Below are 16,188 nucleotides of genomic sequence, written 5' to 3' on the forward strand. Positions count from 1 at the left end.
TCTTAAATCACAAAACTGCAACTAAAATGTGTATACCTCCTTATTGGTATTACCAGTATAGCATGATGTATGGATGAGCTAAAGCCAAATGGATTTAACTAAAGTGCTTTATTTTGTTTTTAGACTGGCGATCTCTTTTGAAAATGTTGAGCTTGCTAAGAAGAAACTACTTGTTCATACTCTGGATGGGTTGACAATGAGTTACAGGGTAATTTAATACCATAAATACCATTCCTGACGTTTGAAAGCAGATTAATTAACAAAATAACGATTTGTTTTTCCTTTCCCGTCTCTGAAGGTTCCTTGGCCGGTAGATATTGTGATAAGCTCAGAATGTCAAAAGATTTACAATCAAGTGTTCCTTCTTTTGCTACTGATAAAGCTGGCCAAGCACAGCCTGGACGAGTTACAGTTTGGTGGTAAGGCACATATTGTTTGGGCAAGGAGCAGTCTTAACAAATCAAAGCAATTTTTTGTGTATTTAATTGTAGACAGTCAGGATTCCTACAGTGAAACCAAGTATATCCCTTGTTAATGAAAGGCAGTCACGTAGCTCCATCTAGCACCACAGCCTGTTTGCATTCTGTGTAGGCAGGCTTAATAATGAAGTGGCACAATGTTCAATCAAAGTATGGCATCGGCTGCTATCACAAAGAAAGGGGTGTGTATGTCTTTATCTCTTAGTTATGTCACCACACATGGTGCCACTATGTGTCACACAGTAGTACACAGTGAGCACAGTATGAGATGGGAGCCATTGCACAGAGTTGGTTTCCAGCTGGTTCTCGGAGAATCTGCACAGTGCAAATGCGTTATGGGTTTTGCAGCCTCCCTGACATGTTTTCAGGAGACTTATTTTTGTGTAATTTGGGCATCGTAGGAGTGGCTACCCAGGCGCAAAGCACTGTCCCCTACAAGCCCGTTCCTTCAGTGAACCTCGTTGATGCTTTAGCTATCAATACGTGAAAGTCATTCCACTTCTCCAGGCCTCCTCCAGTCACCTAGTGGACAACGTTTCAAAGTTGGCAAAATTATCGTCTCTCTCTCTCTTCAGGGTGTGTGTGAGTTGAAGATCTGTGACTGTACAGGTATTATGTCTGCAAGGAGTTTTGTGTATCATTGTAGTGTGTATGGATGTCTCATGAAGTGAAGTGGCTTGTGCTCACCAAACAGCGGCACAACCAGCTAAAATTAGTTGCTTTGTGAAAACTGCTGTTTTGTATTCGTTACTTCACCAGAACCTTGTCCCATGCATATGAAGGGGCATAGTGAAACCTCCACACACAACCTTTTTTCTACCACACCACTCTGTTTCCTTTATAATCTTAACAGGGGAGAATCAGCAATTGTTTCCCTGTGAATGGGCCTCTTCCTGACTATTCCCACAGTGCAGTTAGAAGAAGAATTAACCTAAAATACTGAACTCTGGAATCAGAGGCCTTGGATGTTGTATCCGGCATTGGGAGGTGTGATACTAAGGGATGTTGAGAAATAACCTTGCATCCAAAAGCTCATCTGGTAGAACTTTCTACTAAAACCTAGAATCATTGGGATCCAGTCCTAATCCTAATTCCTAAACACTAGTACATAGTCTAAAGCAGTGACCCATTTATCTGCTCCTATCTGTGGGAAGGGAAGTAGCTATTTTAGATGACCTCAGCAGCCCCTTTTTTTTTTTTAACAGAAATAGCATTGCAGTTTCTGTAATGGGCTTTTATCGTTTGACCTATAGCACCCTTATCCATCGACCAGAGAGCTAGAGATTGTCTAACCGCAACATTGATTGAAGTCCTAGACCGTGAGAGGTCGTCTAGGACAAAAGGCGGTGTGACGAAGGGAAATATGCTTTTTGTCTGTAAATGGGTCCCATCTTGTATTCAATAACTGTGAATTTGTTGAAGGAACCATTACGTGGGGGTAAGCATGCAGAAGCAGATTGCTTTTAACTTTTGCACTTTTTTCTTTCCTTTTGCAGATCTTTTAAATGAGGCTGCAAGCGCATCACGCCGATTTTCACCTTTATTTGAATTATCATCTGAAACCCGTGTGTTAATAAGGAAAGAACCCGTAAAACAACAAATACATCGCATGTTCCTCCTGAGGACGAAGCTCATGCATTTTGTTAATAGTTTGCACAACTACATGATGACAAGGGTTTGTGTTATCACTTACTTGTGTGGTCTTTCAAATACAGTACTGGTGAAAAGGTCCTCCTTTGGCTCACATGTGTGTAATGTTTAGATGGTTAGGTAGGTCTGGCCTTGGCAAGCTGCAAGCATATGTCATAGAAATAACAAAGTACGCCACCACCTAAATGTAGTGGACATATACTTAAAATAACAATAAAAAAAATATAAAAAAATACTACCACAAATATTTCTAACATAGCCGTGCAGGTGATTTGTGGCATACATGGGACAGATAGAGACTATTTTTAGTTTTAATGGCCATTGCAGTAAAATAGGTTTCCTATTGCCTCAACAAAAAGATGCTATTGGCTTTGAATGAGTGTAACCTGAAGACCTTATTGAGACACACAAAGATGACTGAAAAATGATAAACGTTGGAAAGGCAAAAAGCATTGGCAAAAAGTATTAGCTACCGGACCTGGCACTGTAGTAGTTTTCTGTGGATTTGAACATGTGTTCTAAAAAGATGCTGACACTCATTAAAATAAATCCTATAGCTGAAGTGGGCTGGCTCATTGCCCCTTGCTGTATGTTGTGATGGGCAGAAGCAAAATTTGAATTAAATCCAGACCAAAGGTTGAAGGGGGCTGATCCACATCCTCTCTATATGTGGCTTTTCAATCAACATCTAAATGTGTCTGAAGTTGCTAGGTATGCGATTGGATATGATATTTTTCATATAAACACTTTAGAAGTATTTTCTTCAGCGCATGAAGAAACAATTTTTCTATTAGACTTCTAGAAGTAAGACATTTTGTCATGTCTTACAGCAGCTAGTGGTACAGAATAATTTTGAGGGGATGTGTGGATTTATTTATTTTTATGTCTGTTCTGCCATAGTCTCTTGCACTGGACACGGCTAAGCAGGTGTCCCCTTGTATACTTGACTTAACAAAACTAGCTTTGTCCAGCAGTCAAGGTTTACTTGCAGAGTTTTAAATGGTTTGTAACTGATGCAGCATGTATCAGGCCAGTTTTCCAATGTCTATTGAACTCTGAGCCAACAGGACAATCCTTTTTAGGTCTAGCCTGCTAGACAGCAAAGCTGTCTGGTTACAAAGACCTCATGGGCTTAGGAAGAACTTACAGGGGCTTAAATTCTACCATAGCTTAGCATTGGTAGGCTTTCATGTCACACTCTTTTATCAGCTTCCTCCTTCATGTTCTAATTTGTTTCTTTTTACCATGTTTTTTTACAAGCACTACTTCTTTTTCTTTTATGTTTTCCAGCTGTCTCCCTCAGATACTAATCTCTCCCTGCGCTCTATGTTCCTCTCTGTTGTCCATCTGTGATCCACCCCCTTCTTTTTGCGCTCACCCTTATATACTTCCCCAGTTGCTTTCTTGCCTTTGTGCTTCTTCTCCGCCTACTTAACATTGCTGTTTTGGGGGTGTGGCTTCGGGAGTCAAGATGGCGGTCGCACTCGGAGAGTGCTCCGGACCCCTTCGTCATCCGCTGCCATCCATGCTGCACAGGGCCCAGCAGAACTGATATGGGCGGCTCTGGCCTGATGCAGGGAATGCTGTGAGCTGAACAGGAGCCATTTTCAAATTTTCTTCGGGCAGTGATCCGAATGGCGGCAGGACCCAGGCTGCGGACATGCACAAAATGCAGCTGCCCGCTGGGTCTTGGTGGCGCTTGGCGGGACTGCCTGAAACCCAGCATGCCCAGCTGAGCATTGGGGCCTGAGGGTGCGTGGCCTGGGTGCTGCCTGGTGGCCCGGATCGGCAGCGGTGGCTCGGCCCGTCACTGCCCCACCTGCACCCAGAGACGCTCAATTACCACAGTCCCCCATTGGGAGTGCTGTGGAGCCCGTCTGCTGCTTCTCACTAGCTGGTGGCACATTCCTCAGGGAGCAATCACGGCGTTGCCCTGGGGGCCCCTCCACCAAGAGATTGATCTTCATAGAGACCGCGGAGGGGCGCATACGCAATCTACTGGAACCGGTTCCTAATCTCCCTGGCACCACGGGGAGACACAAGCAGGTGAAGCCATCGTCCTCCCATCTATAAATTCATGACTCCGACGGGGGCCCCCGGGAGTGACTCCTCTGAGGCCACTGCCCTGGTAGAGGGCAGCAGTGGAGTTAGACAAGATCCTCCGGGCCATACAGTCCTACCAGGCAGTAGTTGAAAATATAATAGAGGAGGTGAGGGTGGACATGACATTGCTGAGGCAAGACCTCAAAAATTCATCGGCGCGACCCACGGAGGCTGAAACACGTGTATCTACAGTGGAAGATGAGGCTCGCGACCTTAGGACCATGGTGTCCCACCTCCCAACGTGCACCTCCAAGCTACAACAACGCGCCAGTGATGCCGAAAACCGCTCTAGACGGAATAACCTGCACTTTGTGGGATTCCCAGAGACGTCCGAGGGCCCTGGCCCCGCCGTCTTTCTCGAAGAGTAGCTTAAAACATGGATGCCTCATGACAAACTGTCCCCTTGGTTCGCCATCGAGCCTGCACAGAGGGCTCTCTCTGCTATCCCCCCGGAAGCGTTCATCGCTCGCTTCCTCAATCACCAAGAAAGGGATGCCATCCTGCGTGAGGCTAGAGCTCAGCCGGAGATCCTTTACCAAAACGTGAAGATTTTGATATTTCCAGACTACTCCCGGGAGGTTCAGACCAAACAACACTCTTACGAACAGGTTAAGCAGAAACTAAGGGCACTGCAACTGAAATATATGCTTCTCTTCCCGGCTCGCCTTAAGGTGCTGCATGCTGGTAGAACATACTTTTTGGATATGCGCTGAGGTGGCTTGGGAATGGACAACGGAGGAGCGACCACTTCTGAGCGATTCGGAAGGGACCCCTCTTCCCCCAGAGCGAACATCCACCAGTGCACCCAAGACGGCTGTGGGGGAGCCCGGCTGCGCTGCGGCTTCTTGGGCTGGCTTCTATCGTAGAAGGCGCAGGTCCTGGAGGGCCTTCCGATCCATTGGTGCTTGACGTCTCTCCCCGTCGCCTCTGCGGCAGGAGTCGGTGTCCCTGGGGCAGCTGCCTCTAGAGGAGAAGGACAGGCTGAGCCAAACCCCACCTAGCTGACAAACTGACAAGAGGATAACTGGCTCTGCATGGGTCCATCAGCAGCATCTATATGAGGCCCAATCTACTAGAGGGGTTCACCACTCCATGCCAACAGAGACTCGTTTTACTAATTTTTTTTCTTCTTTGGTTCCACCAGGTTTTTGCAGCAACAGATGCTTCCTCATGTTGGCAAGGTAAGTATAGGGAGGGTTTTACCAATGTATGATTGAATTGTTATGTTCTTGTTTGTTTACTAATCTTTATACCTTGATGTCGCAGGTGGGAAGATGCACTAGACCACCTCAGACACTATACACATGCAGGACACCCTCTTACAAAGGCCCCCCCCCCCCCCCCCCCCCCCCCCCCCCAAGGTGAACATCCTGACGTCACAAGTGGCTGTGGGGGCTCCCTCCCTACCTTCTCAATGCCACATGGCTCCCACTAATATAACCTCATGGAACGTCAACAGTCTCCTAGATAAAATTTTAAAAACAGCCGTACTGCATCAGGTGCAGCGCCTCTGTCCCTCAATCCTACTTCTCCATGAGACACATTTGATGGGATTCACCTGCTCGTTCCTGGCCTGGTATGGTTTTGACTGGGTATACCACTCAGGGTACACAATGGGGGCCGGGGGGGTGGTGATACTCCTATACCAAGACTACCCCTAGTGCTGAAGCAGAAATGATTAGACCCACAGGGGAGGTTCGTAGCACTGACAGGCAGGGTCGATGACCACAATATCAATCTAATTAGGGTATATACCCCCCCTCCTGACGGAATTTGAGAAGTTTCTTCACACTCTTACCACACTACTGACTCAGATGCCCACATGCCCCACTTTCCTCAGCGGCGATATGAATTCGGTCTTAGACCCGTCCCTGGACATCACGGGCCCTCTATCTGACGTATGCCGGAGGTGCTCCTTATCCCTTGCCAAATGGATGACTGGTACTGGCCTATGCGATACATGACGGACATGGCACCTTTATCACCGGCAATACCCTCACACCTCAGCAGCATACCGCACTCAGGTCCACACTGGTTATTACAGGGCAAGACATACTGCACCGATCTCCGTAATGAGATCAACCACTACTTCCAAGACAATGAGGGTTTGGTCCAATCACGTATCACACTCTGGTCTGCGGGCAAGGCCACAATTCTGGGCCATGCCAAGGGCCTTCTGAGACGGCAGGAGAGAGAAAGACAGGCCCATATGATGTCCCTTGTCATGGCCACTCCAGTTGGAACGTGAACTGCTCTGAACTGCGGGGGAGGAATATGGGTGAGCTTTAGAGGTGGTGCGACAAGAAATTAGAACCCACTCCTTAGAAGAGGCAAAACAGATTTGGCGGGGTTCCCAGGCCTAGATTTATGGCTGGGTAGACAGAAACAGTAAAGTCTTTTACTGGCTGGCAACCAGACCGCGGATGGGGGCGTGTGATCCCTGAAATACTAGACGACCTGGGGACTGCTCACATGCCCCGCAGGATATAGCGGATAGATTTGCACAGTATTGTTCCGCATTGTATACGACGGCACTCAGGCCTTCCTTTGAACAGCAAATGCCTTTCCAGAATGAGGTGGACATGCCGACCCTCCCAATTCCAGTCAGTAGGGGTCTTGATGACCCTAGAGGAACTCGGGGAAGCTATCACGAACCTGAGACCCAGGAAAACCCTTGGGTCTGATGGGTACCCCACAGAATACTACACAAAATTCCATTACCTCAGCTCCATGGCCTCTATAAAGAGGCATTGGAGACAGGTGCCTTCCCTCACGATCTGGACCAGGCCACAATAGTGGTGCTGCCTATGTTGCAGCCCCTTTCTACATCCTGTGCAGAATATCGACTGATATCACTAATCAATAGCGAAATCAAGATCTTCGCTAACATATTGGCCACCCGCCTTAAGACAACCTTACGACATCTGATTCATCCCGATCGATGGGCTTCATGCCCACTTGCAGCACTAGGCGTTGTTTACGGAGGCTGCATGTGGCCCTAGCACACAGACACAAACTCCCACCCCACTGGCCCTCCTCCTTATCGACTTCGAGAAAGCGTTTGATACGGTAGACTGGGGTTATCTGGACTGTGTCCTTCGTAAGGCGGGACTGGGAGGTCCCTTTCGGCGTATGGTCCGCCTCATATATCAGGCGCCAACTGTCCGTGTTTTTAGTGAATGGGAAACTTTCTGAAATGTTTCCCATTGGGTGGGGCACAAGGCAGGGATGTCCCCTATCCGCTCTCCTCTTTGCCCTAGCCATTAAGCCGCTTGCACAGATGATCCGTAGGGACACCTTCATAGAGGGATGGCGGGCGGGAGCGCATTGCGCTTTATGCAGATGATGTTCTGCTCTATTTGTCGCAGCTGGAGTTGAGCGGACCCTGGTGTCTCCAGCTGCTGCAGAGGCCTCTGGCCTTAGGGTGAACTTTAAGAAATACCTCCTGGTCCCATTGTCGGAGTCGCGTGACCAGATTGACTGGCAGCAGACCATCCCCATCTGACGCCTAAGTTTCACGTACCTGGGCATAAAAGTAGCACTCGACCCGAATTTGACCTGGGCCCTTAACCTCACCTCTCTTACCCGGAAGGTGAAAGCGGAGTTGGGGCGGTGGCAGATGCTACCTCTAAATGTGATGAGTCGTATTGCCCTATACAAAATTCTCATTCTACCCCGATTGCGCTATAGTCTTCAAAACCTTCCCATCTGCCTCCCTCGCCAATAGTTCAGAGAGATGGACGCAATGGCCCTGCTCCTTTGTGTGGTTTGATGGCTGTCGACGCCTATCATGGGAGGCATGCCAGCGCGATGTATATGACGTTGGCCTAGCAGTGTCAAAAATATACTTCTACTTAGCTGCCTGACTCCTCACCATCAATAATTGGCTTACTGGGGATTGATCATCCAACTTGTTGTCTTGAACTAGCCGTAATGGGGTTTGCACACCTTATGAATATGCTCTATGAAAGCCCCATCCGCAAAACCATGCCCAAAATTACTAGCCAGCTCTTACATAGTTGGCAGGTCACTCAGAAACTGATGGGGTGGTGGGGCCCAAATCACACAACTTACCCCCTTATGGCATGGGCAGTGGCTACGAGAGGTTGCCAGCTTAGAAGGCTTCTCAAGATGGGACAGCATAGCCATAACAACGATAGGCATCATCGAGCAAGACAAACACATGGTCTCCTTGCAGCAGTTTAAAAAAACATATGCCCTGGCCCAGACAGTTTATTAAATTCCTGCAACTTAAGCGTGCACTGAGAACTCACCTTGGTAATGACACCCCAATACCTGAATGTAGCCCTCTTGAAGCCAATGTGATGATGGGGGCCCTGGAAGCTGGAGGAATCTCACAGATCTACCTCAATCTCGTGCTAAATACCTCACCATCCCTCCAACCCCTGTGGGCTCGCTAGGAATCCTGGATCGGCCCCTTAGACGACAACGACTGGTGAGATGTGTTGATGGCGCTGCAAGTCCTTACAATCCCGGCTGGATTGCGCACGGTGCAGATGTATTACCTGCACTGTGCCTACCTGACCCCAGCTAGGCTTTTCCAGGCTGAGGTCAGACCAGACCCTCATTGTAGCAGGTGCAGCTGTTCACAAGCGGACTGCTTTCATGTGGTCTGGCCCTGCCCTACGATTCACCAGTACTGGGTGAAAATCCTAAACAAACTCTCCGTCCTGTTAGACCTCTCACTGGTCTCCTCCCCCAAGATGGCCCTGCTGGGAGTGATTAAGGGCGTTGGAAACTCCTGAGCTATTCGAACACTGGTGGGCACGGCCCTGCAAATTGGAAAAAGGGACATTGCTGGGCTCTGGGCATCTAAGACTGCCCCCTCGGTGCAACAATGGAAGAGGGGAATGGACTGGTGTGCCCAAATGGAAAGATCCGTTTATCTGGCAAGGGTATTTGAGGGCAAATACCATAAGATCGGGGATGTGTGGCTGGGACTTCCATGAACGCAATCAGTAATTGTCTGATGTATGAGCAAGACCTATTTATCCGTATACTGCATCAGAATGTGAGGCGAGAATTTGGGATCTGTCTTCCTGTATGTGATATTGTTATTGAAACAACTAATAAAAGTAGGTCATAAATCTTTTTTTTTTTTTTAATTGCTCTTTTGTTGTTGCTTTACTTTCCCCACCCTGTTGCTTCCCCCAACACATGCCTTTCTCTTTCACTTGTTGCTTCTGCCCCTCACTTCCGCCCTCCATGTTGCTTGTGTCCTCCCCATGCAGTCCTTTGCCCCACCCATCCATGTTGCTCCCCCACTTATGCTGTCTGTTACTCCTGCTACCTGCACTTTAAAAACAAAAGTAGGGCAAAAGAGTGTTTTTATTTTTACCAACTTGGTAAATAAATGAAAAATGTAGCTTGCATTATTTTGTAGAAGCTTGCATAAATGCATGTTGTGCAAACCTACAAAAATTGTGACCACTAAGTAATAGCACTTTTTTTAAACTTTTTATTTATTTATTTTTTATCAATGCTGGGCTGTGCTGGGCAGTGTGGCCAAAAACCTCTGTCAGAGCCAATAGGCCGCAAAGACACAACCTGTTGACTTTTTCAATGTTTTTTTTAAAAAAGGAGTGCCTTTTGCCTTTTAACCAAGGAACCAAATACTACTATCTGCTCTTTGAAGCCCCATGATGCATTTAGTTATAACCTAATTATTTTTATTAAAAGATAAATATTTGAATAGATTTCAAATTATACAATTAATTTCTTTAGGAAGCCTGGACAAATCACTGATGAAATTTACGTTTTCATAAGCAGTTACACTGAATCTAAATTAAATGTTTTTTTAAAGTTGAATGAATATTTTTCTCACTCATGAAGTGAATCCGGCTTGGCAGCTATCTAATGAAGTGCATACATTGGATTTAGGATTGTGATTTTAGGATTTATTAGAAAATATATTTCTATTAAAACAGATGTCTTTTCTATATTTCCTAATGTATTTTCTAATAAAACATATGTCTATTGTTATTTGACCCTCCCAACCTGCACTGAAGCCATCTTGTAATGGTTGTTATTGATTAGTTCTGTCTTGCAATAGATTGGCCTGGCCAGAAACAAAGCAGGTCTACCTAGGATACCTGCTTAGATCTTGTTGAGGTCTTTATTTTTCTACCTATTCCTCTCTGGACTGCATCTATGTTGATACAACACTGAAAACAGTGATACATTTTTTTCAGGTGATAAATGCGTACTGCTGTCTCAGATCAGTTCAGAGAGGATGATAGCTTCACCATAAAGTGGTGCACTATTTAGAGGTGTGCTGCCGAAGGAGCCACATCCTAGACTGAATGAATACAAGTTCATTTTTTCCTTCTCTCGTACTCTTCCCACCACCAATCTCAAATGTGTTGAATAGTTGTTGGGTGCTCCATTGGTGTAAGTCATTGTAATCATAAAAGCTGACTGCAAGTGTACGTGCACTCAAGACTATGTACACTTAATTCTATTAGTTTCAGGCAGTTGCGAAATGACTTAAATAAACAAACCCTTCTTTGCATGAGATTTCAACCTCTTGTCTCACATCTTGTCCTAGAGCTCAAAGATTACCTTTTCTGTCACTCTATCACTGCAGGCCATTTCTATCACTGGAGACCAAAACGTGTTTAGTTTTAATAGCTGTTGTTTTCATGGTCTTGGCAATTTCTCTCCACCTCTATGCAGTGGAAGTCTACTTTTGGACACCTTTATTTTACATATAGGCAAATGGACACAGAAGCATGTTAGCATGTAGTTTCCTACCAAACAGTGATTAGCATGTATCCAATTATTTTTTAAATTATGAATTTTTGTTTTTTCAGTAAGTGATGGTGCCATTGATGGCCCTTAATGAATATGCTTTTGTCTTGCAGATTCTTCATAGTACAGGTCTTGAGTTTCAACACCAAGTAGAAGAAGCCAAGGATCTAGACCAGTTGATTAGAATTCATTATAGGTATCTATCTACCATCCATGACCGCTGTCTACTGAGAGAAAAGGTAGGTCCCGTTGATTTGCACTAGCAATAAATGTACTTGAATAGACCTACAAATGCAGTTCCTTATTGGTTATGGTTTCCCCCTCAAGAGAGAGAGACCTTCCAGGAATGATGTGCACAAGAGGAATGAAAACCATAAAATGGCTATTTGGGTATAAGTAGGAGGCACGTTCACCCCAAAGGTGGCCTTTTGGAACTATGGACTGATAATGGGTGTGTATTGCTTCCCAACTCAGTGGCATTCTTTGGATCAATCTCAGAATGATGAAAGGATGTTTGGACTCACCAGGATTAGAACCTATGTCCATTGGGTCATACACCCATCTCTGAAGTAAATGCATTAGTTTACTGAATCTTCAGACCCGGCTCATTTTGCTCTTGTATACACACATTATATTATAGCAGGATACTCATTTTGTGACATACCACTACTGTATTGCACACAAGCCTCTACACTTTTCATGTAAGCATGATGCCAAGAAACTACTTTGTTGGTTGACCTTTAAAACCCGGCATTCATATTGCTGTATTAAGCAGGGGAGCCCAAATTAATAATTCCTGTTCAAGACTCGGGGATACTTAATTTGTTGTACCACCAGCCCCCTAGGCCAGAAAGGGTGCAAATCAAGAACTTTATGTAGGATAGGGTGCAAGGATGATGTCACAGAACTGTACTTCGTCACCAGCTATGGATGCTACTTTTCTTAATTTTGGTTTTCTTCCCTCCTTGAGATAGTGGGACAGTAGTACATATCACTTCATTGTTTGGTTGTAAAATGACCTTCCATTCGACAATCCTGTTGTGAATAATTTATAATGACATTGGATATTTTGATTAAATGTGAGAGTAACATTACAATACATTTTGTAAAAATAAAAAAAAATAAAAAGAAACCTGAATCATTGAATGCATCCACCTAGGTGCAGCAGCTAAAGCACTTTTACTGAGACACCTAGCTAAATGTACTTTTTATTTCACAAACAATCCAATTAGAATTAGAAAACTAACTTGAGAACAGGGCTGATATATGTGAAAAAATAGAGTCAACCATACTGAAAACAGTTAGTGCTTACTGTCATGTTGACAAAATATATCCCAAAAAACATGGTGGCATCATGTTTTTTGCAAACTGAAGGATTACAGAAGGTACTGTGCTTCAGAGGGTAGATCAGGGACACAGCCATTCATTATTCAAAGGAAAGCATTGTCTCCATTTACCCATGCCACCCTTTCTTATAGCCCCATAAGGAGAATTGCAGTTGGTGACATAAAGAGATAATCACCACTTCTGGCATTCTCCAATTGCATTAGGGTGTTCAGTGCCAGGTAAGGGCTCACTTCCAGTATGTTCGGTGTCCCAGCATTCTATGTCCACATTCCATTTGAATTTGAGGCATACACTATGGGTAGAGTACTCGATTGACATATGACACTTTTGACATTAAAATACTCAACTTTGATTGAATCAAGAGATTTTGAGGACCTCACTCTTTTTTCTGCAAGTAGAATAGTGGCCATAAAATAAAACAGAACTTTAATATTAAAATGCACTCCACCGTATAGTTCAGTATAGAATACCCATCCAAGAAAGTTGCCTGTCTTTGAAAAGCCTCCACAGGAGAGAGGTCTTCTAGGTGTGAAAACGACAGGCAGAAAAAGAAGCAAGTGGCATTACTTATTGAGTCAATATTGTTTACACCCCGTTACCGTCTTGCTCATGGCTGAGTCCTGCAGGAAACATCAGCAGAGGGGTATCTACTCACTAACATACTTACTAACATGCACTTTGTCTGTTAGTACTATTATATTGTTTTACAAAGTCTTGGCTAGGAGACCAACAAAACTCTGCAATCCTTTGCCCACTTAGCAAATTAGTTCAGATTAATTTCCAGTCTTCCTTACATTGAAAGTGGAATCCTTCGCTCTCAAGTTATTACCAAAGGGAGATTTCAGGATAAGAAAAGGAAAAAAAAGTTATGGAGGCATATGGCTTGTGCTTTCGTGGGAGTATGCTCAGCAGGACCCTGTCATTGTGTTGATAGTAAAGTAAAGATATCCTTCCACTTTACCAACTTTTCTCTAGCAAAAGAAAACCGGAGAATGATATGCTGATTTAAAAAAATAAATAAAAAATAAATCATCATGCAACTTTATCGAGTATTTTTGCACAAGAAAAATAATAGGATAGAACATTTGTTAATTGAACAGGTCATTGTGGAAAATCTCCCAAGCAAGAGCAGTCAAGACTTTCAGAAAGTACCAAATGTAAGACTATTTCAAGTGATTACTGTTAGTTCAGACATCTTTGATCAGACACCTCACAAATACTGCCATGAAATGTTGACAAGAACGTTGACTGGCCTCAGGTCTGGTGTGCTGCGAGAACTTATTAACCTTTCCTTCGACATAATCACACTGTTTGAAGCTCATGTGACTGAGGAGGCGTATCAGAGAAGGAGAAGTTGGAGTTGGGGATCCTAAGGCATTAACAATCCAAAAACAAATCTTATCTTAGAATGGTTTATGGGAAGCCTAAACTCGTAGATCTGCCCTCTGATTTCTTCTCCATCACCCTCACCTCTTTCCAACCACCAGTGCTATCATCTCTTCTTCTGGACTCTACTTAGCCTTGCATTTCCATACTTTCTGCCATCCACTTTCCCGAACTCTTTCTTTTTCCTGCTTACGTTTACAAAGTGAGCTGTGCAACCACAACTGTTGTGCTCCACATCAGAGCCAGATGCACTTTGAAGTGTTGTACTACCACATTTATGACACCCGCAAACCATCCTCTTCTCCATCATTTCCGTTACACTTTAATTCTCCACTTTATAACTAATCTTATATTATGAACACACTATCTTCCCCACCTCACTGACACCTCAGTGGTGTTAGCAGTGCTAATTATCTTATCCGAACTCGGGTTACCCATAAATACTCATTCTGGCACCAGTTACAGGTCCTACAGAGTAGTATCCCCAGGTGGGATACGGCTGTGCATGAATGTCCTGGTGATCCCACACCCAGATTCTCCGAATTTAGGAACCTCAGACCCGATTTTACCAAGAGGTAAAGCTGCTTTAAGCTTGAGCCGCAAGGGTAGGCCAGCTTCAGTCCCCAGCCCATTCCCCCCCCACTGGCCTCCTCACTCATTTAGCCCCTGCACAGAGCAGTTGCTAAGTGAGTGTTAATCCCAGTGGAGTGGAAGACCTAGTGCATGATCAAGATTACCCCTAGTGGTGTTTCCTCCCAATCCATGTACTATTCTTTTGTGTTGATTTGCACCTTAGATTGTCTTTTTTGGTGGCATCCCCATTTGAGCCGATGAAGTGTTGTCCAGTTCAAAATTTTATTTTGAAGATAGTTTTTAAATATGCATTCTATCTCCATTAAGGTTTTGGTAGTAATTGAATATTCTGAAGCCTCAATAAAAAAAGTGTAATTCACTGGGTTAGATTACAAGTCTTCTAGGCAATATATTCTCCCTAAATCCACATCTCTCAAAGGCTGACTTAATAACATACATTTTATCAAACTGTATTACTTAATTTGTACAACAAATAGATCTGTTTTAAGAGCAATGTTTTCCAGACCCATAAATTTGCAAGTTGTCAAGAAGAACTCACTCATGGAAACAAAATTTCATTTGTGAGTGCTTGAAAGAATGCAAAAATGCATTGATGCTAAAGAGGAAATTGTTACATAACTTGTGTGCGTATTCAAAGAAAATGTGTCGCCTAACTTGAGTGAAGAGTCTTGAGAAGCTACATACGAGCGTATCTGACGGTTAAGACTACAATTCTGTTCTGCAGATACATAAGCCTAGCCTCAGTTAGGCATCTGAATTTGAGGCAGTATGTATTTAAGTCAACTCTTGGCTTAACCATGGCCAGTGCACAGATATTAGAAAAAGAATGAGTACTAGTATTATTTAAAACACCACCTTGCTGGCCTGTAGCATTCTTAACTACTAGTAGACCCAGCATCTGATAAAATCCTGGCCGGTATTAAGCATGTGCACGCTCCCATTTAGAATTACACATCCAACTGCTATTGCATGTAGTTTAGATATCATTACTCTTACCAGTTAGTGAAATAACAATAAATAACATAAATTGTTCTTCATAACTGGCAGTCGTGGATTTCATTCCCATATGACTGCCCAATAGAAGTTCTAGGTTTTTAACGTAGTTGGCAAAGGTGGTCTGATGGCCAAACAAGGTGAGCGGTATTGGTCAACAGAAAGTTTATCCTAGACTGTTTAACAGCCCTGCAAAACACATCAGTTTTGGCTTCATTGTAAGTGAATCTGCTTTTCCCTGTCCGAATCATCCTGAAAGCTCCGGCACCGCATGTTGTTTTCCTACTTCAACAAGTGCTGTGATTACTAATTTCACAGGTATGCTGAATACATCCGTATGCTAATCTAATGTATTCCTTCAAACGAAATAGTGTTTTGATCCGTCTTTTGGAGTTAATTTAGCTTTCTTTGATGCGTTTCTTTTCAGGTTAGCTCTGTAAAGGAAGCTATTATGAAAATGCTGAACATAGTTCTCATGTTTGCGGATCGCTGGCAAGCTGGTCTGAGACACTGGAGGTATGTAATAATAATGTGTGTCTACAGCAAGGTGATGTGGGATGATCTCATTGATTTGCTCAGTCACTGTGTGTTTTGCAACGCATGTGTACAGACTGTACTGGTTACTTTTATTAGTATGCCCTCGCATGCATAGGGGCAAGGCCCATACATATATTCAGTTTGTTTGATGGAGTTACTCCACTATGAATTTAGAAAGACTGTGGGCCAGCTGTATCATGCATTTTTGCAATTGCAGAAATTCATTTTGGTATGTATGAATTCCAATTTGCGATTCAGTAACTTGTTACCGAATCGCAAATTGGAATTGCCACTATATCCCGATTTGGTAATAGGAAGGGGCATGTCA

The 16,188-nt window shown here is 44.1% G+C and overlaps 1 protein-coding gene across 1 annotated transcript in view; it reads left to right on the forward strand.

Annotated features, from left to right (window-relative positions):
- Positions 1-16,188, forward strand: part of TUBGCP5 (tubulin gamma complex component 5) — a 326,919-nt gene that overhangs the window by 266,827 nt on the left and 43,904 nt on the right. Inside the window, exons 17-21 of the mRNA XM_069204290.1 lie at positions 124-208; positions 299-419; positions 1,976-2,154; positions 11,117-11,242; positions 15,751-15,839. Coding sequence (XP_069060391.1) covers positions 124-208; positions 299-419; positions 1,976-2,154; positions 11,117-11,242; positions 15,751-15,839 — 600 coding nt within the window. The remainder of the gene's footprint in view (positions 1-123; positions 209-298; positions 420-1,975; positions 2,155-11,116; positions 11,243-15,750; positions 15,840-16,188) is intronic.

This window comes from Pleurodeles waltl, chromosome 8 (genome assembly GCF_031143425.1).
Source record: "Pleurodeles waltl isolate 20211129_DDA chromosome 8, aPleWal1.hap1.20221129, whole genome shotgun sequence".
Taxonomy (NCBI): Eukaryota; Metazoa; Chordata; class Amphibia; order Caudata; family Salamandridae; genus Pleurodeles; species Pleurodeles waltl.